This window comes from Nematostella vectensis, chromosome 4 (assembly GCF_932526225.1).
Source record: "Nematostella vectensis chromosome 4, jaNemVect1.1, whole genome shotgun sequence".
Lineage (NCBI taxonomy): Eukaryota > Metazoa > Cnidaria > Anthozoa > Actiniaria > Edwardsiidae > Nematostella > Nematostella vectensis.
The window spans coordinates 14,115,641-14,133,464 of record NC_064037.1 but is presented as its reverse complement, the minus strand read 5'-3'; the positions used below and the strand labels follow the sequence as shown (position 1 = coordinate 14,133,464).

Genomic DNA, 17,824 nt, shown 5'->3' with positions numbered 1-17,824 from the left:
CAATCAAAAACAAGGATAAGCATTCATCTGTGTGGGAATGTTGATGTCATTAAAGTGAAAGAAAATTCAAGTGTGTCTATGTCACGTAGCAATTATTAGTGTTACTTTCTTGCATCACGTGATCAACTGCTGAGCTGTCAATCAGGGCTGTTATTGTCACATCTGAGACGGCGACAAAATGAATCAGGCGCAACGTTTTTAGCCGCTAACACACATAAAGATGTTTCAGAATTCCTTATTTTATTCATTCATATAATTACAAAAATATATACAAATGTTTGCGAGTATAGCGTATCAAACGCTATTACTGGTAAATGCAAATAAAATAAAATACTTTTCTGCTGTGTCTAAATAAGTTTAAGTGTCGCTAGTCTTGTTTCTAAAGAAGTCTTTCTCTGTTAAGCGTTTCCGCAGGAGGAAAGACCAAAAAAAAGAGTTCATTCCTTCACGGCTACACGCTTCCACCGAGAGACCAACAAGTTATTTTCGGTCACACGTAACCACATTTTTAACTTCTAAATCCCAGATGGAAGAATGCCCAGATGTTCAGTGCTAGCTCTGTTGTCTCTTATGCTAGGATTCCTGCAGTAAGAATGAAAAAATGCAGCTTTTTTTTATTTTCAAGCTCGTTGAAGTTCCTGTTGATTATTCATAGTTCAATTACGCGCAGGTTTACCAATCAACCAATGAGAAATTACAATGGATAATTCATGGTTCTGGAAAGATCCCAGTCTTGAAATAGTGACTTGATGTAGTTTATTTTTTTGAGATTGGATAATATTTTATGATCAAGACAAACAATGGTTGCGCGACCTCAATTTTGATTGGCTACTCGGGCAGACTGGTTTGCCTATCGAACTTACCTGCATTTCCCTTCCCTTGGTTTCTATGGGTAACATGAGAGACGCTATTATGCAAATGACGGACATGCCTCCGTACACGCCCATCGACAGCGCAACCGACTCTTTCAACAATACCTGTCAATCACATGAAAACATGGTAACAATGCACTTAACAAAAAACAAAACAAAAACAAACATCTTTTATTTGCACACAAAATTAAGTGTTACAAAGGCTGTTTTTTTTTAGTTTTTTTGTTTTAATTAGAGATATAATATTACTCTTACTCTTTTTCTTTTTTTTGCTTTTTATATTCATATATATATTGAGAGGGAGAGGAGAAAAAAAAAACAACCTAGAGTTGCATACCAAGGGGGGACAATGCTTCGGTGCGGGCACCCTAGAATAGCTTGAGAGCTAAACGGGCTAGGGTGCACTTAAATGTTAGGGAAAAATCCTAGTTTGGAGATCTGGAGGCTGTGTGCATAAGCAAGAACGTACGAGAAAAACACTGATATAGAGACACGACAAGGATACAACAAGGATACGACAAGAGTACAAGCTGGTACAAGCAGAGCGGAAACAGTAAAAGACAAAAGGAAGGAAGGAATATATGGCCAAGAATTAGGTGATAGTATGGGTTACAGGTGAAGATGTGAGTAGGTTAATAGGTGGCGACCATGTCGTCTGATAATTTTTTTTTGAAAGATTTCATATTTAGTTCTTCTTTGTCATTTTTGGTGAGTTCGTTCCAAATTTGTACACCTCTAAATCGGATGTTGAATATCCCGTAGTTGGTTCGTGCTTTAGGTAGGGTGTAACTAGATTTGGCAGAAAGTCGGGTGTTGTATTTGTGGGAAATTATATGAAAGAAAGAGTGTGGGGAGAGTTCCAGAGTGGTATTGGTACATAAATAGAGCTGTGTGGAAGTAAACTATATCTTTAACCTTGAGAAGTTCTAGTTGTTTGAAGATGGGGCATCGAATTTAGAAAAAGTTATAATTCGTATCGCACGTTTTTGCATTAAAAAGAGAGGTTTTAGTGTTGTACTATAGGTGTTGCCCCATACTAAAATTCCGTAAGTTATATGGGGGAAAACAAGTGAATAATACAGTTGTTTTAAAATGTTAATGTTGACAAAGTAACGTATCTTTGAGAGTGCTCCTAGATTTCGTTGAAGTTTTTTGCAAAGCTCCGTTATGTGGCATTTCCAGTTAAGATGTGAATCAATCATTATTCCTAAATATTTTATGTGTTTTTCTGATTTGATTGGTTTATTGTTTATCTTTAGTTTTATAGGATGAGTTACTTTTTTCTGGGGAGGATGGAATAACACAAAGTTAGTTTTATCTATATTTAGAGAGAGTTTATTGGCACAGAGCCACGTATATATATGTTTTAGTTCGTAATTCACGGTAGATTCTAAATTGGTTAGGTTTTTGTTTGAATAGAACAAATTGGAATCATCTGCAAATATGTTAAAGTCTAGGGTTTGGGAGGAGTTGTTAAAGTCGTTAATGTATAGTAGAAAAAGAACCGGACCAAGCACAGACCCTTGGGGAACTCCGTAGGAGATGGAGCTTAGTGAAGATTTGCTGCTTCCAATTTGTGTGAACTGTTTTCGATTTGTAAGGTAGGAAGAAAACCAGTCATACGCGATGCCACGAATTCCATAATGTTCGAGTTTGCGTAAAAGAATCGAGTGGAAGGAAAAGTTCGCACGAAAATTGGCCCAATTCTATGGCTTTCTGTATTTTAACGCTTAGTACAGCACTTGTCAATCACATAAATACCATGGTAACAAAGTACTTGTCAATCACATAAATAATATGGTAACAATGCGTTTGTCAATCCATAAATACCATGGTTACAAATGCACTTGCCAGTCACATCAAAACATGATAAAAAAGCACTGTTCAATTAAATGGATACTATAGTAACAATACACTTGTCAATCACATAAAAACCATGGTAACAAAGCACTTCAATAACTTGTCAATATCATGGATACTATGGTATACCTAAACATTCTCTATTTACGTTTTACACAGGCTTTACCTCTCACCCTCTCACCTGCGCGACAAAAGGCGTTATCATGGCTCCCACTCGGGCGATCCCACTACAACATCCCAGGCCGAGAGCGCGCGTCACAGTAGGGTATACTTCCGGTGTGTACACGTAGAAGGTCTGGAAGGCACCGGAAATGGCTCCGCGCACGATAAAGATGAATATCGTCATGGTGAGTCTGTAAGACACGGAACGAAACTCGTGCTTGGATGAATATAATAGATATATAGAGATATATGAATATATCTAACGGTGGCTACGAGGGAAGTATTACGGAAAGTCTGATATTCCCTTATTTTGAACCAGCAGCCCCATTTTAATCACAAAACAGTAGCAGTAAAATGAGTCGACGTGAAGAGCTGCACTTCTCCGTACATATAGTGAGAAGAAAAAAAGGCTGTGATAGCAAACTCTAGGGCCACGGTGAAAAATACCGGTTTTGCAGGTTCAGCAGAGCTTCACTTACCGATCCGTGCATATAATGAGAAGGAAGAAAAAAACGGCTGTGATGACAAATTCTAGGGCGGCGGTGTACTTGCGCCCAAGTTTATCGATGATGAACATTGTGATGATGACACCTAGACACAACAGAACAAAAGTTACCCCAAGAGTAATTAAGGTGAGGAAAACAATAAGATAAATCCAACTCCGGCTGATTTAGAGAAGCTATTACAATAATTTCTATTCCATGGGATAAAAGAAGTATTAAAACCTTGTTTCAGATGGTTTGCTTCATATATTGAATGAAAACAATAGCAAAGAGTGGGCTCTTTAATTTGTGACATCAAGCAGATGAGGTGAATACGATAAGCAAATTGTTGAAAATAATCACATAATCTTAAGCTTGTCCGCATAACAGTTTTTAAGATATGAGTGGAATTTCAATTATGATTTGCCCACAATATAATTTTCTTTTTTTTTTCGGCAACTTGTAGCTAATCTTTAAAGGTCCTGACCTGGGAATTCTGCCAAAGTAGTCCACATCATATCGACGTAGTCTTCCACCCCTAATAACTGACAACCGCAGTCGGCCTTACTTGAATGCTTCCCACTAGAAGCTAGACAAAAAAAGGCATTTACATGCCTGGCGTCAGTCAGGGTATCATAATGAAAGTAGGTTTTAGATAATAATACGCAAGTAACTCTAATTGCCGGTGGGGGTGGGGGTGCAAGAAATGTATCTCGCGATTCGTGTAAAAAAGACAGTAGCAGGGATGACACTCAGTACACAGCTCTTCTGAAATTTGAAAAAGGGTGAAATAGAAAAGAAAACCCTGACTGAAGTTTAATAAGAAACGGGTGAAAAAACAAAATGGGAAACCTTTTTTCGAGATTTGAAAAAAAATTGGTCTTGAAGAGGGGGGTTGGGCTTAATGTAGCGGGTATATAACAGAACTCTTACGTTAAAACAGTAAGCATGATTTCAGAAAAGAGACCAGAAGTCCATAAGATGCTCACCGCATTTGCCTTCTGTTGATATCGTTTGGAATAACTCCGTCGTGGTGAGCACGATCCCATAGTAAGCAAACGCCAGATTAAACCTTTCAATCAAAGTAACCCAAGACTTAGTTCGTCACACAACGAACTCGCCACACAACTCAAAAGGCGTTACGCAGATAAAGTAGGAACGAATAATCAGCACATTTTTAACTTGGGTGATTTTGCGTGACATAAATTCGTGATTTTGCGCTAGGTTTGTGTTGCGCAAAATCAAAAAGCGTCCAATAAAACTCATTATACACGAAAAACAAAAGGGCGGGAAGAGCTTTGAAAGCGTCGGTGTGCAAAATTTTCCGCGCACGAGACCTCCCTCGTTAACAGTATCCCAAAAAGCCTAACATGATATAAATCGATTGCCGTTGCCGCTGCACATGGATAACTTAGATTTACCATATAATCCACAAGAGTATAGTCGTCTTCCATTGATCTTTGAGAAAAAGGTCTGCCACTTGTCCTCGCTTGGCGTTCTAAAGACGTCATAGAAAAAGAGGAATGTGAAGGAATGTGAAAGGAAGCCTTTTTCTAAATCATCATGGCACAAAAAGAGGAAAAGCAAGCGTTGGAATAGAGCTATATAACCTCAAAGGGATCACCTGCTAACAAAGCCACAAGAGCATATATGGGAGGATGGGAAGATAAGGGAATAAATGGGAGGAGGTTTATATAAAAGAATAGATGAGAGGAGGGAGGGAGGGATTATGTAGGGGGTGTGATATTTTCTGCTGCGCATGCGTGTACCTGTGACGCGTCTTTGAGCTCGCCTTGTGGCATCTGCTTCTTGTTCATCTCACACATGTCACGCAACACCTGGATGGCGCCGTCACGTTCACCCGCAGCCAATAGGAAACGACATGACTCGGGCAGCCACTAAATCACGTGAGAAACACGCGTCATTAGAAGAAATTTAACAGTTGTGATGTATAAGGCAGGAAAGCACATTGCTAACAGTGCTCGAAGCCATGCACTGCCAAGCATTGTTTTTTTATATATGTTTGACTTGTTGCCCGAAGGCATAACGATTTCTCATAAAACACCATTGTTCACTTGCTCGAAGAATTTTGCAATCTTTACACTGTTTGCACTAACGGTCTTACGTAACGGTCTTACGTTTAATGAAATGTTACAACTTTCATACAGTTATTTATTAAAATCTAGAAAATGGAAATGTATAGGTGATTCATCTACTAAAACAATGAGACGCGTTATAGTATCGAAGTTCTAGTTGATACGAAGGTTTAGTCACTATGCCGTCGGTGCCTCGTTGTTATTATGTTCAGTCACGTAGAGTAAGACATAATCTATGTTGTGGAAATCAGTTGAACATCTAGCACCTGTAACTCATTTATATGTGCAGGGGCGTAGCCAGGAGGTGGCTTAGGGCCCTCCCCCCTTCTACAAGCCAAAAATACAGTAAATGTATGAGACATTATCTAAAATACAGGAGGAAATGCCTTGAAAGGACCTTAGTTGAAAGTTGAGTAGGTCTAGGCGCAGGCGTGAGTCTTATTCACTGCAAATGAATGCAAATAAGGTTTTTCAACAATTAATGCAATCAATGCATTTGCAGTGAATACGGCTCATGGATAATACGAGGTATGGACTTACCTTACTCATGGCAAGGAATAGAAGAAGTGGAAGACAAAGGATCGCCAGTAACCACCTCCAACCGAGCGTCGGCATGACAGCCATTGCCACCGCCACGGTAAAAGTAGACCCAACCGCCCAGAATATCTGCACAACGAACAGAATATCTCAATATAAAGACTGCGTGATATATTGAGATCATCATTTATGTCATAATGAATGAAACGTCCCCCACGACCTGAATATTTGGGTCACACAACGTACAGAAATATCTCAATATGTCACTTAATAGAATGCTTCATAAATGTCTCACAATAAAGCGTCCCAACCGCCCAGAATATATGCGTCACACAACGAACAGAATATCTCAATACAGTACATGTCAAGCAATAGGGTGAATCATAAATGTCACACAATAAAACTTCCTCGCCGCCCAGAATATATGTGTCACACAAGAGTGTCACACAATGAACAGAGTATCTAGAATTGTTACGTAATGAAAGAGCATCATATATGTCATAAAATGAAAGCGTCCTTACCGCCCAGAACATCCCAATGTGTCACGCAATGAAAGCTCGTCAAATATGACATACAATGAAACTTTCCTAGTCCCTCAGAATACCAGTGTAACACAACGAACAGAACATCTCAATATGTCACGCAATGAAAGCTCGTCAAATATGACATACAATGAAACTTTTCTAGTCCCCCAGAATACCAGTGTAACACAACGAACAGAACATCTCAATATGTCACGCAATGAAAGCTCGTCAAATATCACATACAATGAAACTTTTCTAGTCCCTCAGAATACCAGTGTAACACAACGAACAGAACATCTCAATATGTCACGCAATGAAAGCTCGTCAAATATGACATACAATGAAACTTTCCTAGTCACCCAGAATACCAGTGTAACACAACGAACAGAACATCTCAATATGTCACGCAATGAAAGCTCGTCAAATGTGACATACAATGAAACTTTTCTAGTCCCCCAGAATACCAGTGTAACACAACGAACAGAACATCTCAATATGTCACGCAATGAAAGCTCGTCAAATATGACATACAATGAAACTGTCGAAGCCCCCCCCCAGAATACCAGTGTAACACAACGAATAGAATATCCCAATATGTCACGCAATGAGTCAATGGTGAAGCCGCAAGCATATTTTTTTACGTATTGGTCGTGCAGCGTATTTTGGTAGAGGGCGCATATAAGTATGTATCCAGAATCCACTCCACGAGGAACGGGACCTGAACACCGAAGGCAGGATTAAAGCCCCCCCCCCTTGCGGTGTCAATGTGACAGCTAATTAACAAGAAAATAATATACTTACTGCTAAAGATAGAATACATAAAGCCCTAGATTTAGAAGGTAAAAACTCTGATAGTAAAGTCGTCCTGAAATAGAGAATAGAACATTTAAAAACAAAATATTATGTACAAATATACATTGTACTTAGTAAAACATAAGAAATTTAGATATCTATAATCATTGACGGCTCCAGAATTCTGTTACCATGGATACATACGCTTGAGGAGCTCCGCCGATGCCAAATCCGACAAGACACCTCAGCGCTATGATCCAGTAGTAGTGCGGTGAAAACGCACTCAATAATCCAAAGTAGAATATCCAGGATGCGCTTACCACCACAGCCTATAGACGGGTAAGATAACAAATAGACAATTAGACCAGCAAAATAACAATTAGATTTGTACTACTGCGCTTACCACCACGGCCTTCACACCGGCAAGATAACAACTAGACAATTAGACCAGCAAAATAACAATTAGATTTGTACTACAGCAATACGCTAGAACTGTTAACGTGCGCGAGCACGGGTAGATTCTACATTATGGCACTAAGTACTTTTCGTTCTCCATTCTGATGTGAAGACCCAGTGATGGGGTAAAACAGTAGCAGAAGTTAGCTATTTTCTGATGTTACTACATCCAAAAATAACGGCATGGTACTCGGCGTTGCATAAGCTTTTACTCGCGATCCCCCTCTCAGCGTACAGACGGGTGGCTTTTTATAAAAGTCGCTATGTAAAACAATTCATGTTATCCTTTAGTCTATGCAATGAGATTTGTATCAAACAGCCTTAAATATGGTTTAGCGCGCAGCAGCAGTTCTTCGTAGCGCGAAATAAAGTCGCTTAATAAAGTTAGTTCTTATCTGCTTAACATCTTTTTAGACATAACAGGGACATAAACACTGAAACGGCCCTCACCGTTTTTCTTCCCATGACGTCAGCGATCCAGCCCCAGAACGAGGAGCCGAGCATCATACCGACGAACACGACCTGTCAATCATTGGGAAATTCTCGATGAGGAGGAGCTATGACGATGACGATGATACTGATGATACCAGTAATTTTAATGGTGATAATGGCAAGGATAAAACTGCTAATAATACCAACAAACACCAGCTGTGGCATATTTGAAAATTATCGATAGAAAAGAAGGCAGGTCGGTGGTATTGGTGAAAATGACCTGATAATGGTAATGGTGATGGTGATGGTGAGGGTGAGGGTGATGGTGGTGGTGATGGTGATGGTGATGATAAAGGATGATAAAGATCATGATGGAGATGGTAGTGGTGGTAGTTTTGATGGCGATGGCGATGGCGATGGCGATGGCGATGGCGATGGCGATGGCGATGGCGATGGCGATGGCGATGGCGATGGCGATGGCGATGGCGATGGCGATGGCGATGGCGATGGCGATGGCGATGGCGATGGCGATGGCGATGGCGATGGCGATGGCGATGGCGATGGCGATGGCGATGGCGATGGCGATGGCGATGGCGATGGCGATGGCGATGGCGATGGTGGTGGTGACGGTGACGATGATGATAAAGGTGACGATGATGGTAAAGGTGACAATGATGATGACGATGATGGTAAAGGTAATGATGACGATGAAGATGATATCAAATGGTAATGATACTGCTGCTGCTTATAAGAGTGTCACAGCTTTCTACTCACAGTAGTGATAAAAGCCTCCTCAAGCGAGTTCAGGTGCCATGTACATCGGATTGTCGGTGCAAGAATGGACAGAAGCATCATCTCCAGCGCATCCGCGATCTAACAGAAGAAAAATGCAGCAAGTGATAAATCCATCTAAGCATCTCGTAAGCGTTTACGTAGCCAGTGTATTTCTAGAGGCAATCCCGTTACCACAAAATCCCTGAAACATTTATTAATGGGACATGTTTTGCACATGGTGGCCCAATGAACAGCTCTCCTCTGACCACCTTCACTGCCACTTCAGCTACCCAGGGAAACATTCTTGAAGAAACAAAACTTCACAGAAACACGCAAGCTCTGTCTCTTTAAAGGCCGATTTAGACAGCACGATTTAGTCGTATGCGACCTGCCTACGACATGTCTTAGCCCTTACACATACGACTTTCGTAGTCGAGCGTCGTAGCGGAGTCGTAGGCTGATTTACACTCTACGAATCGAGTGGTATAGGTGTCGCGGGCGGGTAGCATCTTTGGGGACCGAGGGCGACGCGGAGACCGGAAGCGAACGTACGCGAAAAGACGCCATCCTCAAAAGACGTCCTCCTCATTATTTCTCGCGCGTTTCCTGTGTCCCCGATCTCCTCGACGCCCTGGCTCCCCGAGGATGCCTTACACCTACGCCTTTCGTAGTCGAGCGTCGTAGTGGAGTCGTAGGTTGATTTACACTCTGAGACTCGAGTTGTAGAAGTGCCCCGGGCAAGTCGCATACGGCTAAATCGTGCTGTCTAAGGCTGATCTCAGAATGCACGATTTAGTCGTGTGCGACTTGCCTACGACATGTCTTAGCCCTGAATTACACACTACGAATTTCGTAGTCGAGCATCGTAGCGGAGTCGTAGGCTGATTTACATTCTACGACTCGAGTGGTAGGGGTGTCACGAACAAGTCGAATTTTTAAGGCTTATGCGCACTATGATAGCAATCATATTAACTTACGACAAAGAACCCAACAATGGCGATAAGGCTGGCCTGAAATGGCCCAAAGCGGATCCATTCCACTGCGTCTGAGAGATTGTAGGACTGGCCATGTCCTGACGCCACTTCTGTAGGTTAAAAAACATGGGGCGATCATCATGTGTCTTGTATGAAGCAGAGATATAAGCCATGGAGTATTGGCATAAAGGGTTGCTGGTACCGCATCGTTCGGTTATGTCCACAGATAAAGGAAAATGTTGGCGAATTCAATCGCAACATATGACCCAACATTACTCGGCCCAACAATGCCAAGACTGTGTATAAAATAATCAGGGCAAAGAATTTACAAAACGTCTTTCCCAGCCGTAGAACATAAAGCACTAAGCCTGGACATACCCAATTCTTGGATATAATAGAAGTAATTTGTTGTCAGTAAAAAAGAAGAATTCGATTACTGTAAAATAGCTGAAAATTTAAGAGACGAATCGGGAAATAAATTAGATTAGATATTGGACCTTTTTTATGATTTTTAAATCTTAAAAGATCAGATATCGCCAGATTTACTATTGACTGCTAAGACGACTCTTGCGAAGATAATATTTTCTGGGACTAACGCAGTGTTAAATTCTAGCGCAGAAATTTTTTGTACACCATTGTCATTCGAAAAAATTTTTAGACAAATTCCTTTTTTGTTTGACAGTATAATAATTGCAAAAAGGGTCAGAAAAATTGAAGTTTGACGACTTTTATCAGAATTATTAGTAACACTACAAAGATAAATAGCTTTGATATTACTTGAATAATTTCCTCAGCGATTCCAAACGTGCCAACGCGAAATACCAAGAATGATTTATTTATCATGAAATAAAAAAAATACTTAAAACTAAGTAATAGTAAGTTGTAATTCAAGTTGTACTCTCGAGTATTTTCATAACCACAAAAAGATAATAATACAATAACCCGATAAAAACAACGGGAGATTTTGAGAAAATGAATGCGCATAAATTTTGAAGATGAAGAAACACTTAAGACAAACTTTAAATATATCGCCGGTCTTGATATCTATATTACTAAGTAAATAGTTGGACGAATGCTTGATCAGACAATCGGTAAAAGTACTTTGTTTCCAATTATTTGTTTCGTGGAATGTTTACTTTAGGATGGTGTAATGACATTGCCGACAACTGCGATTTTCAATGCGGAATAAAACAATTCTAAATCTAAAAATCACTTCATATACCTTGTAATTCCCGATCCTCTGAGTCGTTCAGATCTACCGTTTCACTCGATATCCGAGCAAGAAATGGTTCCATTTCATTATCTCTCTTTCTACGGGGTAAAAATCTCAAACGCTTCGACCTGCTATTGGAGTCGCTCGAAAACTTCACATGAAACGTTTCTTCTTCGCCTTCATCGTCCGACATTTCTGTGCGTTTTTCTTTGTAGTCAGACAAAAAGCGGGTTTAACTTTATGATCAGATTGCAAAACTGATCGAGGGTACAAGTTGTTTTTGAAAATTATGACAGCAAACTATGTATACTTCGATTTTAATTATTTTGTCACGCAACCTAAACAATGGACATGTGACCCTCTGAATTTTGCATAAAAATCAATTCATTTAAAAACTGATTTTTTTTATTATGGCAAAGTATGGGTATTGATGTTAATTTAAACCTGATAAAAAATGGAAGTTTCAAGACCGGTAGGTGCTTGTAAATAAACTCTATCGATGCCAGAGCCATGAATTATTGTATGATATGATTGATTTAGTATTCCCCTGCATTCGGTTCAAAACACTAGTACCCTTCGGTCGCCATCTAGCCTTTTGAATATTGCCTGTTTGCACTGAGAACATTATTAAAAAAAAAACGGGTATATACTTAGGGTCGACAACAATCCATACGTAAACTTTTTTTAGTAAATTGTTAAAAGTTTTCAAGTTTTCGTTTAATGTTTGTACCTTTGTTTTCAAAGTTGACCAATGATTCAAAACGATCCAAAGCTTTAAAAAAATTTCAAAGTATCCACAAAAAAGTACCTGGGTCCCTGCTTGGTAGCAGATGGAAATCGTTGTCTGATGATCTCTGAATTAAAGCAGAATGGAAAACCGAAGATCATCTATTCTTGTGAATATTGCCTGTCTCCGCCGAAAGCACCAAGCCAAGAGCATATAAGTGTAACCAGTGTTCATTCTGACCAGACATTTCCAGAAAAGGAGATCCTTTTACAATTATGACTTGCTAAATCGTTTAATAGAAAACCATGAAAAGATCATCTAGTCTTATGAATATTGCCTGTCTCCGCCGAAAGCACCAAGCCAAGAACATATAAGTGTAAACAGTGTTCATTCTGACCAGGCCTTTCCAGAAAATGAAATCCTTCTTTCATTCATGACTTGCTAAATAATTTACTACTAAAAGAGTTCGGATAGGATCTATAATCTTTATCAAAGTTTTCTGTAAAAGGGTGATTTATTCTTGTATGAGTATTCGCCCTCTTGCAGCACGACATATTATATTAATGATACTATTAATGATATTTGATAATAATGATACTTTCAGTACGTGTTTAGGCGTGCGGTATACCGGAAATTTGGTCTGCTGAAATGGAAATGGATTTTCGTTGATTAAGAATTTGATTCTAATAAAACTTTATTTATTTATTTCTCGAGAGAATGTCAGTGACTCTCCCGTTTTTTGATTTGTTTAAAAAAAATCCGTCTGTGATCTTGACTTTATGGAGTAAAGAGTTAGCCACATAAAATATCAAATGAGCCATGAGCCGTGGCGTAGGACATCTTCAGGGCTGCATTGTTTTATATAATAGGAGTATATTGGTTCCAGCTCGCAGTTGCCTAGGTTATTTTTTCCATGGCCATTTTCCGTTTTGTGGCCGTTTTGAGGCTGAACTCACTCTTTATCTTATAGGAGGGGGGGTGGGGCGTAAGGAGGATGCCAAAACCGCACAGAAACCGCACAGAAAACCGCCAAAAACCGCCAATATCGTCAAAATAAGTCAGTAACCTTAAACCGCGCAGTCTAGAGAAACCGCAATACCGCGGAATAAAATAACGAAAAACCGAAAAAACAGGCCAGATTTAAGGCAAAACCGCATCACCGCAAACCTATACGCTTCCCTATAGAGCCCGCGTATGGTCCAAAAGACTCGAGAAATGTGGGCCGTGAGATCACCAGCCATCATTTTCCAGCCATCATTTCTATCTTTTTTTTTCTTTCCAATTTCACATTACTAATCGAGGTGGGTTGAGTTTTAAATTTATTGGAATAATTGTTTATTATTATAATATATTGAAAGAAAAAAAACCCAAAAAGTACTAACACACACACAGAGACTAGACTAAAACAAGAAATACAAATACAAACACAGAAGGACGAAAAGGAGAAGTTTGATAATTGAACAAAAGAAAAGCATAGTATTGGGATAAGAAATTAGAGTAATGCTGTTTTTCAAGAGCACAGTGTTTTGCAGAATGGGGTATTACGAGTTATTTATTTTGGTTGATGATGTTTCTTACTGCTTTGCCTATTTGTGAGACATCAACGTAGTCATTACATCTTGATAAAGCGTCCAATAACAGGAGGTGTAACACCGAAACCAACACGGCTGTAAAACGAGTCTAGAGATCACATCAAACAACAATAAGGGGTCTTCTGATACCCTGACATCAAGTACACACAAGTTTTGACATAATTTTTCAAGGTTCACTTGTTTGACGACAATCTTACCCGACATTTCCCGATCGCCATTGTTAACTCGTGGCGTGCTAGTCTTTGATTCACCGTCTAACTCTAACTCTTCCGGGTTCTCTGGTTGCTCCACCTCATCGCTCACGGCCTTTAGATCAGCGTATTTCTTCTTAGGTGTCTTCGCAAAGAAGAAATCTAAAGCCATAATGGAAAAGTCAACCTTTAAAACCTTTACTTGACTGTTAAAATATCTCTAGCGATAGTAAACACTTGGGATATGCTTCATAGTAACAGGAAGCTATCTCTTGTCGTTTGTGAATGTTTTTCACGCCAAGAAGGTGATAATTGTGTCTAATTCTAAGAGATCGCCATTGTTGATCTGTTCTCAGTCAACCATGCACTAACACCAGCAGGTTGGGATTTCTTACTGGTGTCTCTCTGTACACAACCATCAAAATAACAAGAGCAAAATGTAACTTTTATTGATATCAAGCTAATTTCAATTGCCATCAAATGAAGATATTTGATGCTATTTTCAGGATATGTCGAGTTTGAGCGCGAACTCTATCTTTAATGAATTTTGTATAATGGCCATTTAAGACTTATTTTACTCAGTTACGTTAAATTTGTCAACTTTTCCAAATGTACTTGCTTGGAAAAATTTCTACCTAAACTGCTACATTAAAATATCACGAAAATGAAACGCCACAAAATATGTAAAGCTTTTTAAAAAAAGATAAATAGTCGAGCGCGCGAAAAATGGCCGGGAAAAGAAGCGCGCGAAAGAAAAGAATGTGAATATGCGCGAAAACTACACCGTGTATGTTTCGTGGTAATAAAATCCCGTTTTTTACCAGTGTATTTGGCCGACGCGTGAAATAGTAAATATCAGGTCAACACATTTGCTTCAAAGAGGTGGGGGAAGGGTGAGTAAATCTCCTCATCCGCTGATATGGGCGTTAAATGGCGTCTCGATAACATTTTAATATCCCAGGTACAACCTTTCTATATCTGCCGCCTTTCTAGAGCGTCCGTCTTGTTTGCTTAGTAAGGTGGTCGCTCGCATGAAAATGTAGTGGCTACTCTGAAAAGAATGGATGTTCAAAAAGAATGGATGTTCAGAGACTCTGGAAAGCAAGACGGTGGATTTAAAAGGTGTTGCATGCAAATAATATAGAGACTCTAGTTTAGCACCCTTATCAGCGGAAAGGGGGAGTTGCTTTTTAGTCGATTTTTTACGTGCAATGTTTTGGTTTCCATGAGCAGAAATGAACGAAACCGATCGCAATAAAATTTGTGTTTGCAAACGCTCTCCTTTGTACATGAAAAATCCGCGGGCATTTATGGGGAACGGCGGGTAGAATGTTTTGCCAATAAAAGTCTAGTTAATCATTACAAATTATTTGCAAAGTCAACATTTGCCCGTCATGTTTATACAGGACTGCATAAGTTTAAATTCTCACAAATTCTACAATCATTTTCATATCATTATAAAAATAATGATATATAGTTTTTTTTTGTGTGGCGATTTAGGCAAGAGTCATTTCTCAAATGTCGCGAGACATATATATATTCTTTAGCATTTTGATTGTAATAAAATCTTACTAATGTATTTACATATAGAGGGGGAAAAGATGTTGAGCAAAAAATGCAGTCTAGGTTTCCCGTTCCTTTGTAGCTCACAAGTTTAATTTAGAATAATTCTACAAATGTATAAAACCAAACACTAGCACATCATGCTTGTAAACGTCCCTTCTCTTAGTTTAACCGCAAATGGTGCCCGCTCATACCTTCTTTCTTCTTATCTCCTTTCTCAGCTAGAGAAAAAAAGGTTCTCGCCATCGTTTTGTCCAACGTCTTTTATCGTGACATTGCCGAGATCACCACACTAATTTAGTCACTCTAGGCCACATAAAGCATAACTTTTTCTTGAGCGTATGAAGTTTGCATGAACGGCTGTTATTTAATGGATGGTTGTCATGGTTATAAACCACCTTAGTGAGCATGTGGGTTGAACAACAACTGATCTATATAGCTGTCATTAAAATGGTATTTGCAAGTTTGAAAATGCTAGGTTTTGACATGATAAACAATCTAAAATGGAATAGGGTTAGGGTTATGATGAATAGCAGAACACCGATACTACTGTATCCCTATTTTGAGAATAGGGATATTAGTACGGGAGTTTAGTACGCTTAATGCTTCTTTGGTTATGCGGTTAAATACTGTGTGTCATATCTTCGAAAACCCGGATGCTTACTCTAATATAAATAAAAGGGGTCCTGGTCTTACCAGTGGCTTCCTTTTATAATAGTCTAAAAGAGCGAGTGAGGCGGTTACCCGAAAACCTGTGATGTTTTAAAATGTTGGGATCTGGGCCCAAAGTGCGGCCTGCAAAATTAAAAAAAACACAAACTACCGCGGAATCATTGTTTTTCATGGAGAAGGTATGAAAATCCTTGTCCCCAGGCTAGTCACGGTCAGCTTTCTCGTTCAGTTTTTATGGCTGAGGGTCACTCTAAGTGGGCACGCAGGCACGCAACATGAATACCATATTCAAAAGTTTGACTTTTCTTCTAAAAGAAAAGACTGCGTTTTTGGCATTCACGAATTGAAGTAATTTAGAAATACGGAGACGATTTTTGATGTTGTCATTGTCGAATGTCGACGAAAGGTTTTGTTGGAGTCGGAATTTCTAGCATATATTCTGGAATAACGAAAGTCAAATATAGAAAATAATTGGTGCTTTTTGCGGAGACTCCGGAGAGAAGGAGAAGACCGTGAAACTTGGCTCACGTCAAATCAGTTAGTCTTCTAGCTCGCTCGGTCATTTCCTTATAAAGCATTACATACCATATTTAAGAGAATGCTTTGATTATTTAACGCTTTTTTATTGCTCATGAGCTTTGAAAGTCGAGAATTTCCACGTAAACTTGCAGGAATTCGTGTTTACTACGATTTTGCTGGCAGCCATCTTGGAAATGGAGCCTAGTCCCTATCGTTCTAGAATATCACAGGTTTCCCGCGCGCTCGCCCCAGGCTCTTTTAGACCATTTAGAAAATCGACAGCCATTGATCGATATGCAAAACTGGAAATAGAACCCGGGTCTACCATATGCGCCATCCAGACTTGCAATTACAAACTAATATAATATATAATTACAATATATAAAGCTGAATAAAAAAAATTGTAAATCCTTTTATTTTTTAATCTAAGACTCACAGGGAACCCGAAAGGTTTAGTGATTCCGGTAGCCTTGAATTATAAGTAATAAGCTAAGTTGCTTCAATTGAAAATAAGTCTTGAACCGATCGTCATATGTTGATGAAAATCGGGTGAGGCTACTTTTTGATATCTTATTATGTTATGAATTTACCCGAGACACCCTGGTCTCCACGCTCGACCCAGGTCCCTCTAGCCTGGGCTATATCACATTTAATCAATTCAAAAATCAGTTACATCATAGTCTCGCCAAAAACATTTTTAAAAATGTGTAGTCCCATAAATATCCATACCCCTTCCCCCATGGAGGGGATTAGAAATTCCGGAGGGGTGGGGGTTCAAACGCCCAGGAATTTCCAGAGGGGAGGGAGGGGAGTTACTGTATTTATTTTTTTTTCCAGGGGGTTGGAAATTCCAGAGGGGTGAGGGTTCATACCTCCGACCCCCTCCATGGGGTATGGATATTTTCTGGAGCTACACAATTCTAAGAAATGATAGGTATGGGACATAACTAGTTGTAGCGTCCCTAAGAAATGTCGGATTTTTCGATACCTATCTTTAAAATCTACAAGCTTTCTTCTCAAGACAATGACAATGAAAACCCCCCTTTTCTTCTTATGTACAACATAACATCACAATTTTAGTGCCACTTTTCTACAATATGCGACATGACGGAAAAACCTGGAAAACGCGCAATTCCAAATAGAGAGAGAAGACACAATTGCTTACAATAGCTATAGGTTCCTTGTTCTACGGACTGATTTTCAAAACACAAATAACGTGAGGCCGAAGAGCACATAACCAGATTTTGGCTTTTTAAGATAATTTTTCCTTGATCATCATTGCCCTGTGCATCAGTTCAGGGACGAAAAGCTCAAATTTCAATGATACTTTACAAAAAGTCGCATAAATCTAAAAAAAAGGCGCACTTGATATTTTGTTTGCTATAA

At 39.3% G+C, this 17,824-nt stretch overlaps 1 protein-coding gene across 2 annotated transcripts; it reads right to left on the bottom strand.

Annotated features, from left to right (window-relative positions):
* Window positions 1–223: 223 nt before the first annotated feature.
* LOC5510929 (synaptic vesicle 2-related protein) lies at window positions 224–15,618 on the bottom strand. Of its 2 annotated transcripts, XM_048726925.1 has the most exons (16): window positions 15,442–15,618; window positions 13,691–13,846; window positions 9,965–10,071; window positions 8,988–9,086; window positions 8,232–8,303; window positions 7,530–7,654; window positions 7,335–7,398; window positions 6,013–6,138; window positions 5,146–5,274; window positions 4,798–4,874; window positions 4,366–4,448; window positions 3,864–3,965; window positions 3,374–3,485; window positions 2,914–3,085; window positions 864–977; window positions 224–582 (listed from the first exon to the last, which is right to left on the bottom strand). In XM_048726925.1, the coding sequence occupies exons 1-16, from the start codon at window positions 15,491–15,493 to the stop codon at window positions 574–576; spliced, it is 1,599 nt and encodes a 532-aa protein (XP_048582882.1). In that variant the 5' UTR covers window positions 15,494–15,618; the 3' UTR covers window positions 224–573. The 2 variants fall into 2 exon arrangements, with proteins under 2 accessions (XP_048582882.1, XP_048582883.1); XM_048726926.1 differs by lacking the exons at window positions 13,691–13,846; window positions 15,442–15,618 and adding an exon at window positions 11,184–11,513.
* Between the last annotated feature and the right edge of the window lie 2,206 nt (window positions 15,619–17,824).